The sequence below is a fragment of the Sitophilus oryzae genome, unplaced genomic scaffold (genome assembly GCF_002938485.1).
Source record: "Sitophilus oryzae breed Bouriz unplaced genomic scaffold, Soryzae_2.0 scaffold_1181_pilon_pilon, whole genome shotgun sequence".
Taxonomy (NCBI): domain Eukaryota; kingdom Metazoa; phylum Arthropoda; class Insecta; order Coleoptera; family Curculionidae; genus Sitophilus; species Sitophilus oryzae.
In genome coordinates, this window is record NW_022145817.1 from 1668175 (window position 1) to 1682723 (window position 14549).

At 32.7% G+C, this 14549-nt stretch overlaps 2 protein-coding genes across 2 annotated transcripts; both read left to right on the plus strand.

The window, feature by feature from the left end:
* The first annotated feature begins 4873 nt into the window (after positions 1 to 4873).
* Positions 4874 to 10355, plus strand: LOC115891414 (venom acid phosphatase Acph-1-like). The gene is made up of 7 exons (XM_030911857.1): positions 4874 to 5002; positions 6801 to 6902; positions 7407 to 7637; positions 7837 to 8022; positions 8099 to 8222; positions 9375 to 9586; positions 10224 to 10355. Exons 1-7 carry the CDS (start codon positions 4874 to 4876, stop codon positions 10353 to 10355), a joined length of 1116 nt encoding a protein of 371 aa, XP_030767717.1.
* A 1257-nt stretch (positions 10356 to 11612) lies between these two features.
* Positions 11613 to 13762, plus strand: LOC115891462 (nuclear pore complex protein Nup50). The gene is made up of 5 exons (XM_030911914.1): positions 11613 to 12045; positions 12139 to 12865; positions 12939 to 13052; positions 13219 to 13418; positions 13477 to 13762. Exons 1-5 carry the CDS (start codon positions 11893 to 11895, stop codon positions 13690 to 13692), a joined length of 1410 nt encoding a protein of 469 aa, XP_030767774.1. The 5' UTR covers positions 11613 to 11892; the 3' UTR covers positions 13693 to 13762.
* The last annotated feature ends 787 nt before the right edge of the window (positions 13763 to 14549 follow it).

Sequence of the window (14549 nt, forward strand, 5' to 3'; positions counted from 1 at the left end):
TAAAAAAGAATATGAAAATGTAGTTAAAAAAAATAAGTAAATGTAGTATCAATAATAAAAAAGTTTTTCCTCTTGTAAAGACAATCCGGGGACATACTGTATATAGTTTTAAATATTTAATAATATAAAAGGCAAACTATCAAGATAATTTATAAAATGGATGGAAAACTAACCTCTGTAAAACCGTCCTAGATACTGATTTTTGTCAAAGCCCTGAGACTATCCTGAGTTATAACTCAATAAATGGAGACACAATAAATCTACACGATCGCTGTAATTAACCCCCCCCCTCCCTCGCCCCATAAATCTATAATGGGTTAAGAAAGTATGAAATAACCTTCAGTTAAACTTGAAGAGTATAAAATATAATATTAACTCTTAACTCAAAGTGGAGGCGAAGTTATTATGTGTTACCAAAAGTTATTATGTGTTGAACATTAACAACTTGTTGTAAAGTGTGTACTTACCACACATGCTAGCTTTAGGGTGTTTATACCAAAAGAAAATTATAGCATTAACAATAAAAAGAGAAATGAAATAATATCAGACATTGCAACTAAAAAGAATTTTGCAAATGGAAACATATTTTAATTCAAATGTTATTTTATATTAACTTCTCAATTATGACTCAAATATTTTATTGATATCGATAACACAGATAATATTGAGAGATTCTGTTCCAATTATTGATCAATATAGGAGAATAATTGCTTCGTTTTTAAAATACTGGGCGTTGATATTTACAAAAAAATAAACATTATTTTTTTCTAGTACTTCAAACTCAAAGAGTAAACCCTATACTTATATTTTAACATTAAATAGGAACTGTATTTTTTTTTAAATATCAGGGTATTTGTTGCCACTGTGGTGTGTTTTCCTCACATCTACACACTACTGCTGGAGCTACGGCTGGCCACAATTAAACCAACCCAAACCCGATTAAACTTGTTTTTCAAAGAAATAAAGCCATAGATAAAAGACTTGGAATAAAGCCAATGCCAGTTTTACAATTAACGTCAGTTTTATGACAGTTACCAAGTGAAGTATTAAGTAACTACTCACCTTAATACACTTTAAAGTCTTACATAAAAATTTCAACAAATATGAAATTAATGTTCACTTGATTTGAATTAATTGGTTTAAAAAAATGAATCGATTTTTATCTGCCCTACATACTTGTCGATTTTGCTGCCTCAACCAGGCTTCTCTTTTACTGCTTTCAAAAAAAAGTCTTGCATAGAAACGTCGTCTTCTTCTACCCAGTAAATACTTTTTGATAAAAAATTTACAGCATTGTTAAGTTTCATTTTCAATACAACATTGTTATCCTCTGTTTCACTTAAAGCGTCATTTGTTTTCTTTGTTTCTAATACCTACCTAGTATTTTTTCCTCAATTTGTCTCTCCCCTATTATTCTCTTCAGTCAACCCAGAAACAAATTCCTTTTCTCCTTTTTTTTCCTTCCATAAAAAATGGAGTATTATGTATGGAACAGAAAAGTTACGTATCCTTCCTTCTTTGTCAATGCAATCCAATCTGGCATTTCTTCAGCAAGAGTCGTTTAGTTGGCTCTATTTTTTAACAATGTACGATACTCCTGACTCCTGTACTACAAAGAAAAGACTACATACTGCATCTAATCGTCCACCGTCCAAGAAAAATGCGGACTTTCATTCATTTGCCTTTAAATTTTGTTGGCATCCGGAATTAAAACGTATAACTATCAACATTGTCCGGTTTTTAAGAGACGCCTAACTACTGGAGTGTCAGATTTGGCGCCGTGTCCGAATAAGGTTGTTTCTCACTATACCTTCCGTTTCCATTCCATATCCATTCCATATCTGTTCCGAATTTTTATTGTATTGACGCTATACGTAAGGTTCCGTTCCGTATCAGTTCCATACTTTGTATTTTACAATTTATATCATAACGAAAGTTTTATTTTAAAAATTTGTATCTTTCGAAAAATGTAATAGATTTAATTATTTATATTTAAAGCGGGGGTCCTACAGCTTCTACCGCATCCCGCATTTCGACCTGCATATTGCTCGATTTTGCCATTCTTCCTGGTTAATAGCTCTGTCTCTCATATACTTCTATCTAACCACGTAGTTGTAGGTCTTCCTCTTTTCCTTCTGCTTTGGGGACGATACTCCATTGCCCTTTTTGGCCATCTTTCCTCTCCCATTCTTTTTACGTGCCCATACCATAGTAGCTGTCTCGATTCGATGTTGTCGGTGCTGGTATATATTCGCCTTGTTCTTTGCCTGATCTCCTCATTTCTAATGTGTTCCATTCTTGATATGCGACATGCTCTTCTGAGAAAGTCCATCTTCACTGACTCGACCATCCTTCTTTCTTTTGCTGTAAATTGCCAGCATTCGGCACCGTATGTTAAAATTGGCTCTACCATTGCTTTGTAAATCCTTATCTTTGTTTGGATGGATGTTTTATTTGACCACAGGAGAGGGTTTAAAAGACCGATTACTTTCTTACCTTGTTGAACTCTACTATGTATATCTTTCTTGGAGTTCCCTTCTTCAGATATAATACTTCCTAAATATTTATATTCGCTACACTTTTTAATTTCATGTATGTGTAGTTCAGGATCTTCAGTTTGTTATTCTCCTACTTTCAGGTATTCGGTTTTTGTGAGGTTGATATTGAGTCCCCATCTGTCGTATTCTTCCTCAAGTTTCCTGAACATATAGTCGGCATCCTCCTCACAACCTGCAACAATAACTTGGTCGTCTGCAAAGAACAAGGTCAATTGACAGTGGTTGTCAATCTCTATTCCCATAGCTCTACACTTCCTTCTCCAGTTTTTCAATGCCTCCTGGATATATATTTTAAATAAGGTAGGTGATAAACTGCACCCCTGTCTAAGTCCTTTAGATGTCAGGAAGGATTCCGATAGGAACTTCCCCTGTCTAATCATACTTTTTGGATTTTTGTACATATTCCAGATTGCATTGATATATGTCTTACTAACATTTGCTTCAACCAAGATTTCAAATAATTTTCTTCTATTTCTTCAAAGCTCTCTTCTACTCTCTCTTTTAATATCCTGCCATACAACCTTCCCATTGAGCTTGTTAAACTAATGCCTCGGTAGTTGCTACATCTTTTTTTGTCTCCTTTCTTAAAGATAGAACTGATGTACGCCAGGTTCCAGTCTTCAGGAATGTTTTCGTTTTTTATCAGGCATCTGTTGAAGATATCAGCTAGTATTTCCAATAATATATCGGGTCCCTGCTTTATTAGCTCAATGAAAATGTTTCCCTGCCCCGCAGCTTTTCCATTTTTTGAGTTCTTCAATGCTTTCTTTATCTCGTTTACACTTATTTCATTTACATCTATATCTTTTGCGTTTTTCAAATCTGGCACTTCTAGTTTGAATTCTGTCCTGTTTTCTCTCAGTAACTGTTTGTAATGGTCTTCCCACTTTTCCATGCTTATAAGTTCTAGTTTACTGTTTTGCTTTTCGTCTCTTCTAAGGTTCCTTATTGTCTTCCACGCTTCTGACACTCTTGTACCTCTAATATATCTTTCCACTCTCTCACATTTGGTTTCCCACATTTTGTTTTTGCTTTTAGATACTTCGCGTTTAACCATTCTATTTAATCTTGAAATTTAATCTTAAAATATTCTTCTCTGTCGTGGTCGCTGTGGGTACTAAGCCATTTCTGGTAGGATCGCTTTTTTTCTTCTATAATTTTTTTTTAAGTTTTCAGACCACCATTCTGGTTTTTCCGTCATAGATTTAATTAAGAAGTGAAATAATATAAATAAATATCAGCAAAATGTTAGCAGAGCTGGTGCAAATGTAAGAACTTGACAACGCTGTTTCCGATACGCTGCAGTCCTTCCGCCAAAAAAATGTATGGAAGGAAAGGATATGGAACGGAAGGGAAACAGAACGGATTTACATCATATAATATTATATGTTAACGGAAGGGGAAACGGAAAATAGCTGATACGGTAGGTATAGTGAGAATCAACCTTTAGTGAAGTTCTATTGTAATAATATTATTATTAAATAACCAACTCTGGCCGTTATGAGAGACAAATATTTGAATTATGAAATATTTATCTTTGCGTCTCACCAAAAATGAGCTCGCGTATCAGCACTGACACGCGTGTCATAGGTTCGTCATCACTGGAGTAACCTCTAGGTCTACCTTGGTAAACTTATTCGAAGAGGACCACAATAGATTTGAACACGTCGAAGTGGGCCGATGCCGATAGCCACCTCAAAAAAAATCAAATCTAAACCATTTCACAGAGTGTTTCAAACTCGCCCAAATTTTGTTTGTCATCGTATTTAAAATATATTCAGTTTAAAATACAAATGATGAAAATTTTACTATCAATTTTTCAAATGCGTTTTTCGTCAGGGTAACAAATAGAGAAATTTGATATTTTATGAATAAAAATCTGACGTTAATTTGCTGACCAATATTATTAGGTTAAAATTTAATATCAAATCGATATATTGAAAATAGTATGCTAATGAATAAAAAAATTAAAGCTGCTTTATGACTGCCCAATACGTTCCACTGACGATTTTATGACAGTATTAAAAATAAATATTGCTTAATAAATATCGATTAACTTTCTGTAACTAATTTTATGAGTAATTCCAAATATGTAAGGCAATAAATATTTTATTAAGTGTGATAGAGATCACGTGCGGATTTCAAAAACATCACGTTTTCAAAAATGTGTACTAAATCCTTCCGGAATGTGCAGATCAAAATCCAATAAAATTTTATTTGGTCCTTTTATTACCGTTAATAATCAATCAAATTCCATAATCAAAATGTTGGTATAAAAGAACTCGAATTTTGGGGAGACCTTAACATTCAGCAAGATGTTCAGTTCCAGGGTTTTTGCTTTCATAGTTTGTCTAGTCTCGTTGGGATTGTTGGTAGAGGCTTTTCCACCACCCAAGCCACCTAGGGTGTCTTATAATACAACTACTCTACAACTAGCCCACGTGGTAAGTTTTGAGTGTAAACGATTAGTTTCTGTCACATAAAATAACAACAAAAATATTGAATTATACAGTATGTCCCCGGATTGTCTTTACAAGAGGAAAAACTTTTTTATTATTGATATTTTGAGAAAAATCCATTCTTCGCAAAATGTTTTGCTTGTTCTAAAATGGTTAATCCCGTTTATAGTTTTCAAAATTTCCATACCGTTTTAGAGAAAATTAAAAAAAAACATGAAAATATGGTTGATTTTTTTTTACCATAGAAACGCGTTTTGATTTTTATGACTTGAAATGAAAAAATCAACCATATTTTCATAAAAAATGTCTATAGCTATGTGGCGAATTCATCTCTCCAAAAAAATCCTTTATGAGTATTTCGCTACTTCACAGACGACGGAAAGAGACTAACTTTCCGAAACGTTAAGCATTTTTTCTTTGTTAGGCAAATTTATATAACTGTAAACATAACTTCTGATAAGCAGTGTCGGTTTAGGTTTAACGCAGAAGTGTTTACAAAAAACAACTATTTTATTTTGTAGATTTTCTTGCAGTGCAGTGGCGAAATACCCAAAAAGGATTTTTTTGGACATATTTTCATGTTTTTTTTTTATTTTCTCTAAAACGGTATGCAAATTTTGTGAAGTATAAACGGGATTAACCGTTTTAGAACAAGCAAAAATTTTAATGAAGAATGCATTTTTCTCAAAATATCAATAATAAAAAAGTTTTTCCTCTTGTAAAGACAATCCGGGACATACTGTATAAAACATTTTCACTAAAGACTGTATAAAAATTATTTGGATACACATGTGTTATTTCTGCAAATACTAAAATACTTTTGTATAAAGTACAGTATGATAAAAAAAACGGCGCCAGAGGTGGCTATGAAGGGAAGATCAATTTCATTTTATAAGTAAACTTATATAGACAATGCCATCGATCGTTATCACAGCGTCATTTCCAAGGCAACTGGACACCGTTTATATTCGATCACACGGTACAATATGATCGAAAAAAAACAACGTCTGCTGTAGCTATGAAATGAAGATCGCTGTCATTTTATATGTTAAATTATATAGACAATGTCATCGATCATCATTTTCAAACCAACTAAACCCCGTTTTTTTCGATCATGCGATATTTTAATATTTACCAAAGGCGCTGCGATGTGTATCGAAACAATTGTTATACTGTCTTTAATATAGTGATTTTTTGTATAGTTCACATCCTAGTTTCCATCACCTTCTATCTCGTCTGTTTTTCACATTTACATGTTTGCCTCCCATTACAGATTCTACACCACCTCGCCAACTTGCCCTTAGTCTTCCTCTTTGATGTTCTATAGGGTTCCAATATACTATAAGCCATACTTATCTATTTTATTTATTGTCGTCTCCCGAACCTCTACCTCATAAATATGCCACTATACTTTCTATTGTAGTTTTATATACTCTAATTTTAGTAGTATCTTTTATTTTTTTGCTTCAACAACTAAATTTAGCTGTCTAGTTACAATTCTTCCTTCATTTGTTCTGCTCTTAGAAGGTACTTTAGCCATCACTATTATTTATTGGGCTAAGATATTTGTATATTTTCAAATACACGTAAAAAAAATAAAAATGATTTTACAATTTTTTTTTTCGAATATAATATCTGGAAGTGTTGTGTAACTTTTAGTAATTTGACCTTCTTCGTAGCTTTTATGATTTCCGAGATTCCATTGGTTACCCTCTTATTTTGGACCACACAAGAAATAAAAAAATATATTCCTACTCATATAAGTAATATCATTTTTCTACAGCTTTTTAGGCATGGAAACAGAAACCCAACATCGGGAACCTACGACAGCAACCCCTACTACGATGAAAGTTACTATCCAGAAGGATATGGTCAACTAACAAATGTATGTATTTGCAGTAAAATGATATGTCTAAAACAGGTCAATATCAGAATCTCTAGAATTCATGTCACCTAGATCTTCTACTGTAAAAATGATTAATTTCTAACCAGTCACTAGAAACAAACTTGAACTAACGATTTTTATTTAGTATTATCACAGCCTATTCATAGTCAGCCTGTCGAATTACGATTTGCATGGAAGTGAACTATTAGCTCCATTGAAGTATCAGTTTAAAAAAAGATCAAGACCAGTGCTTTGACTGCTAGCATGTGTACGAGAATAGACATATGACTAGCTGGTTCTGGAATAAGCTGTGGTATTCTTAAGCTGCCTGTAAAACCCATTATTTTATGTTATTATATTTTTAATGTTTATTAATAAGTAACAAAAAAATTATATACTCAAAATCTCAAATAGAAAATCTGATATGGAGCGGTACCGAAACGCTACCATACAGGGTGAGCGTATTTATTATTATATTTAATTTTATTGCTATTTAACCTATAGGCCGGTAAACTGACAGAGTTCAAAATGGGGGGCGAACTACGTAAAAGATTCGACGATTTCCTAAACTCAACTTGGAACATCAATTATTTGGACGTCAGAAGTACCAACGTTAATAGAACGAAAATGTCTGCCGAACTAATGTTGGCAGGTTTGTATCCAGCTAGAGGAAGTCAAATTTGGTCTAATTTGTTTTGGCTACCCATTCCCTACAATTACTACAGTTCAGATAAGGTAACTATTCGTCATATTTAACTATTTTGAACTTGAAGCAATGTTATTAGTTATAAGCCGAGAGCTATAGCTCTGGCTATAGCCTCACATATGTGGAATTACTTTTGTTAAATTTCTGTGTTAAATGAACGGATTGAGAAAAAAAATGATATGAACCAACAAAATATTATAATACCTAGTTTTTACTATTATTTTATAGTTACTGGAAGGCCAAAGTGTTTGTTCAAACTTCAAAACTCTGTACAACGAAGTAATGGACAGCGATTGGATGACAGAATACTTAGAAACGAGATACGAAGACCTGTTTACTAATATCAAAACTTACACAAACCAAACCGGGAGTTTAACGACAGCTTTTTCATTGTATTTTGGATTATTTGCCCAAGTAAGTAACGAATAGTTGTAGATATTTAAAAGAATTGCTGGCAGTTTGTTTCATATTATTGTTATTTTATTTATAGGAAGATGTTGGTTATGAATTGGAGGAATGGACATCTCTCATCTATCCTGATCCTTTGCTATCGGCCACCATGGACCTCTATTACGTATATACCAATACAACAGCCCTGCGAAAAATTGTAGCAGGTAAATATTTTTTAATAAATGAACAAAAATACGAGTAGCGGAAAAAGGGGCCAAACATATTTTTTAGTTAATTTTACTTTGTAAAAGTGAAAATAAATTTATGCAATAGGGAGGGTGGTAACCCTTTGTTTTTTGATTTTCTAAAAAGTAACGACAAGAAAAAAAAAATTGGAGCCGGGAGGCACGTATAGCCACCCATACTGAAATATGTTAATATCTCGAAGACTGCGACTTTCACTGATTTTGATGTTATTACAAATTTTGTTGCAAATATTATTCCTAATCTTAATTTGAAAACCGCGTTTCGCTAGCTACTGAAATTTTGGAGTTACGATTTTTTAATATTTTTAACGCCCTCCCATACCCCCTTACCAACCCCCACCCCCACCAAAAACTAATGGCCAGATTCTCGGGTGCCACAGTATTTTTGTGCCAAATTTGGTTAAGATCGGTTCAACGGTTTTTGAGTTATCGTGTTACTGATTTTCAAAAAAATCCGTTTTTTCCAAAAAACTCAGCAATCCTTGAAATTTTTAAAACTTTTTTGATGGCATCTTGGTGAACATCCAAAGCGCAACTTTGCCCCAATTTAAACATGTTCGTATCTATTACGGTTATCGACATACCAATTCTCGGACCCCGAATTTGTAGCACCTTGTATTCCCTGTATACAAGAAGATTTTGCCTGGGGTCTTGGCCTATGGATACAAATTTTGGGCTTGTGTGTAAAGTTGAAACTTTTAAAATTAAATTCTTACACAAAACCATCAGTTTAGACTCTCGATTGGTATCGTAACCGATCGTTGCACTTGAGAGTGCATCCATACCAACCTAGAAAAAGCGGAACGGCGCGGCGTAACGACCATGTATCGATTTCCAGAAAGTTTATTGGCTGAAATTGTTGACAGATGAATTTTCGAAAAATTTCAGCCAATAGAATGGCTGAAAATCGATTCAAGGTCGTTACGCCGATACGCCGCGCCGCGTCGCGCCGTTCCGCTTTTTCTAGGATGCTGTGGATGCACCCTGGGAGCAACAAAATAATAAAGAATAAAACTTTACCTACCTTCATCTTCATATCATACTATTTATTGAATACAAATACGTTTAAATATAGAATAAATAAATATTAGTTGTTTTTATAATTTTTAGGTAATCTATTGAAAAAAATTCTCTCGGATACCGAAGAAAAAATTAACGGATCCATAGATCCTTCGACCAGAAAAATGTTTATATATTCCGCCCATGAAATGAACGTCGCAAACATGTTACTAACACTGGGTGTTGAAATCCATATGGCCCCTCCATACGGATCGTACGTGCTCTTCGAACTCCATCTCATTGACGGTGTATATGGAATAAAGGTAAAATATACCGTATAATCAAAAATATTTATCATTTAGCTGGCTCACACTTTGACAGTAACAATAAAATATTCAAATGTAATTTCCGTAATTTCTCTATAAGTTTGTTTTTCTGTCATCGGCCAAAGCACACTTGATCAAAAATCTTTTTGGTCGTATTATTAGGTAGTATGCTCGGTAGTACCGCATGATCGAAAAAAAACGGCGTCCAGTTGGCTGGGAAATGACTGATATCTATGACATTTCCCATATAAATTTACATATGAAATGCCAACGATCTTCATTTCATAGTCATCGCTGACGCCGTTTTTTTTCGATCATACGGTATAATTTTAGATATAATCTAAAAAAATAATATGGAGAGTTGTCCAAATTGTATTCGGAAAACTTCGATAACTTTTTTACTTATTTTTATCTGCAGAATATGGTGTCCCGAAATTTTCCCGATTACAATTCGGACCACCCCGTATTATGTATACCTATGTGAAAACCATTTTTATAAATATTTGTACGGCAAGTCGATGTTTTACTCGACTGAAGCTTAAGAGGTGTACTGTATACTATCAACTGTCAACTGTAAATAAATAAATAAACTTTAAACAATTGCATATTATAAAAATTATCTGTATTTTTTCAGTTATTCTACCAATTCTATGAAGAAGATGATCCAGTTTCCTTTTCCTTATCTGGTTGCGACGAATTCTGCCCCTATGACGATTTTTACAGCCTGGTAGAACAGTATATACCAACAGACGACGATTGCACATAATACGAAAAAATACAAATATAAAAATTTGTATGGAAAAAATATGTTAATATACTTTATTAGCATACTAATATAAATAACAAATTTAAAACTTATTACAGGAAAAGCTACATTACGTTTATCTATAATATAAAATTATAATGAATTAAATAAATGCATTTCAAAAATATACAACAAGATTTTATTTAAACCCGACCTTTGAATTTAAATGAGATAGGATCAGGATTTGATCAAATGATCAAATATATGGAGCTTTGGGATGGAGATAGGTATGCAACTAGCAAATAACAGTCATGGGCCAATAAAAAATTAAAATAAAAATTAGTCGCGGCACCATCTATGAAAAAATATTACCAACATTTTTTATGTAAAGGCACCATCTAATAGACGCACTAGTGAATCATTAAAAAGAAATCTATATTTTCCCGCCATATATGACAGTACTTCTATCTTGCTTCTATCTATGGAGGCTAAAAAAACTTTTCCTCCATACTTCTATCCCTTGAATACTTGAACTAACGTCTGGAGTTTTTTTTAAAGGAGAGTTTTTTTTTTAAATAAGAACATCCGACCGCCTGAAGAAATGTACTTTTTTACAGGTGAATGTTTTTTACTACTCATCCTTGATGCCGTGTTATAAAGATTCATTACATTCATTACTCTATGGCAAGATTATTTAAAAGAGTTCCAAAATGTTCTGTGGTTCCAAACACTAAAACATCCGGAGCTGCCAGATCTCACGATTTATCGCGAGATTTCACGATTTTGTATCAACTTTCAGGATCTCACAATACTTGCGCAGGATGTCACGATTTTTTACATTTTACGAGGGTTGAAGTTCCCATTCATGAGCTTATTAAATGTTCTAAGACATATTCTTATTATTTATTAAAATAAGTCTAAAATAACCGAGTTATTTACCTTTGAAAATTTAAGAAATATATATTCTTTTCTTAAATTTTGAGAATCAGTGGAACTTTTCTGTGTGTTCTTTCTATTACCTATGTCGCCATATTATCACGATATTATGTTTCTTAACTAAAATTTTCAACAACTCTAAATTTTCAATTTTTTTTCGCGGAAAAACGCAGACGTTATTCTGGAGTCAAAATATACTATAATATAGATACCCCTAAAAATATTTGCACTTATTTAAGACTCACCCTGTATATATTTTGCTATTATTCCCATATATTCCTTTAAACTGGCGTTTTTGACTCACGATTTCTCATGATTTTTGACGACCAATCTCAGGAATTTTTCTCGAATCAATCTGGCAGCGCTGCAAACACCTAAACACTGAGAGCTGGGTATTTTACAGTGTTTTATAATATTGTTAAATTGGAATTGCGGCGTTATAGTATAATTTTTTTCTGTTTTACTTACTATTTACATGTTTATTATTTACCAATGTATTTATTTAAACACAGGTGCACAAAAAACTAACGGTTTTTTATAATTTTTGGCGATAATATAACCTAACCTACACGGCGACGATCTTTTTAAACACTTTTCAGTAGATAAAAACCATAAATTTTATATGGCGGGGAAAAGAGGTGCATCGACTGAACTAAGTCAAGATAATTGGGATGAAGAAGACGATGTAGAAGTTCAAGGAACGTTCCAAAAAGCAACCAACGACATTCTGAAAAAGAGAATTATAAAAACCGCTAAAAGACGTAATCCTATTCGGGTTAGTTTGCGATGCTAATTTAATATATTACATCCCACATTAGGTTTATAACAAACGTTTTACATCAATCTTATAATTTCTTATTGATTTTAGGCAGAAGGTGATGAGAAAAAGAGTGCATTTGCTAGTTTTACAGGCTTTACAAACAAGCCTTTAGGTGGAGATTTTTCCTTTTTATCAGGTACATCTAAATCTGACAGTAGCCCTAAAACAAATGGAATTGATTCTAAAGCATCTAAAGAAGGTGGGCTTTTTAATTTGAATCCTAAAGGGAACTCTAGTAGTATATTCGGTGCTCCAACTGCATTAGGTGGTAGTTCAAATATCTTTGGATCAACTGCAAATAGTACAAATCCAATCAACCCCATAGTTCCTAGCTCTTCAACAATTTCAAACAAATCAGAAAAGTTCTGTTCTAAGTTAAAAGGCTTGAATGAAAGTGTTTCGAAATGGATTTCAATGAAAGTTACTGAAAATCCATTAGTCAGTCTTCAACCAATATTTAAAGACTATGAAAAATATTTAGATGAAATTGAAAAGGAAGATAACAAAGAGGCGAATAAGCCTGATAAACAGACAATTCCAACATTTAATTTTACTCCATCTCCTGCTAAGAATAATATTGCAATTCCCGATAGTACAACAGAAAAAAGTACTGATAAAGACTCAAGTACAGTTCCAACATTTAAGTTTGGTATACCTACAAGTTCAAGTGCTCCAAAGCCCACATTTGGTCTTGGACTAGGACTAACTAATAATGACTCGGGTACAGTCAAACCTAACAATGATTCTACCGCAATCAAACCATTTCCATCTTTGAGTAAGTAACTTAAATTATATATTGTTTGATATAGTTTTAATTACATAAAATGTTTTTAATTATATTAATACAGCTACTTCAAATACAAGTTCAATTCCAACATTTTCATTTGGAAATCCTAAATCAAATGATTTGCCACCGCCTGCATCCACAGGATTTAGTTTTAGCAATGTTAACAATCAACAGGGTTAGTATAAAATATACTATTAATAATGGATATGTTAGTAATAGTTTTTTTGTTTTTCATAGCATATTACTTAAACATAAAAAAACCATGTTGTTTCTGTATAGTTAAGATATTCTGGGCTATTAATTTACTATTATAATTTTATAACAATAATTGCTTTTTTTAGAGAAATCCAACCAAAATAAAGATAACAATGAGGATGACGAAGAAAATGAACCCCCAAAAGTGGAAATTCAGCCAGTAATAGAAAAAGATTCTCTATATACAACTAGATGCAAGGTTTTTGTTAAAAAGGGTAAAGAGTATAGTGACAGAGGTATAGGAAATTTGTTTTTAAAGCCTATTGAGAATAGTGAGAAAGTTCAGGTAGGTATATCACACATTATACACATTATAATATCTATTTTTTATTATCATTTTTTAGCTTATAGTTAGAGCGGAAACCACTTTAGGAAACCTGTTATTAAATTTTATACTCTCTAAAAACGTACCCACCCAAAGAATGGGCAAACAGAATGTAATGCTGGTTGCCGTTCCGACTCCCGACGTTAAACCACCACCAGTACCGCTGCTTATTAAAGTTAAATCTGCAGAAGAAGCAGACCAACTGCTAGAAGTACTAGAAAAATACAAGAAATAATGTTTACTATTTTATTGTGATGATATTCCCCAATTTTATTTTTGCTCAGTAAAAGTTTGTTTTAAATTGACGTAATTTTTTTAACTTGCTTAGAATATTAGAAAAATTTCCTATATTCATTCATATGAACTTTTTAGATCCTAATTATAATAGGATTATTGGGACGCTTGCTACAACAGTGCTTAACTAGGGCATTCTATGGTAAACCCATTGCCTGGAAACTTATATGGTGAAATTTTGACAAAATAATTTAGTACACACTAAAAACACGGTATGTCGCTAGTGGTAGGAAAAATAATTTTTAGAGGTTACTAGTTTATTTGGTTGCCTGTGATATGCATATACAGGGTGCTTCCTAATTAATCTAAAAAATAAAAAATCGTTAGAAAACGAATTAAGGCGGGCTCTTAATAAGTATATTTTTTTTTTTCTCGACAACCCTTTGATGAACAAGAAAAACTCAAAAGACTAATTTTGTTGAAAAAGGATGGCCTGCCAAGAAAAAAAATATATTTCCTTTAAAAAGCAGTGGTGTACCATTTATGTTAAGCAAAAAATCGATTTTTTTAATTTTTAACACCCTGTAGATCAGAAAGGAAGTACTTTAGACCTAATGGTTATATAAAAATTGTTTTAAGAACACATGAGGAATCACACCATAGTTTTTTTAGACTAATTCGAAAACACCCTGTATATTGTCAACTTGACAATGACTGCTGATAAATCAAAAAATACCTTTTCAGTGAAAAAAGCCTGATTTTCGCAGGAAAAATTTTGATTTTTATTGAATTATGGGCCTGCGTTTGCAAATACTCGTTTGTTTTTTAATTTTGTATCTATCTAAATTTTAAATATCA

Bases quoted from the DNA above. Each gene is read 5' to 3' on its own strand.
- LOC115891414 (XM_030911857.1), top strand. From the start codon at position 4,874: ATGTTCAGTTCCAGGGTTTTTGCTTTCATAGTTTGTCTAGTCTCGTTG. The intron at 5,003-6,800 runs GTAAGTTTTGAG...ATTTTTCTACAG, and splicing joins CTCTACAACTAGCCCACGTG to CTTTTTAGGCATGGAAACAG. The intron at 9,587-10,223 runs GTAAAATATACC...GTATTTTTTCAG, and splicing joins ACGGTGTATATGGAATAAAG to TTATTCTACCAATTCTATGA.
- LOC115891462 (XM_030911914.1), top strand. From the start codon at position 11,893: ATGGCGGGGAAAAGAGGTGCATCGACTGAACTAAGTCAAGATAATTGG. The intron at 12,866-12,938 runs GTAAGTAACTTA...ATATTAATACAG, and splicing joins CAAACCATTTCCATCTTTGA to CTACTTCAAATACAAGTTCA. The intron at 13,419-13,476 runs GTAGGTATATCA...ATCATTTTTTAG, and splicing joins AGAATAGTGAGAAAGTTCAG to CTTATAGTTAGAGCGGAAAC.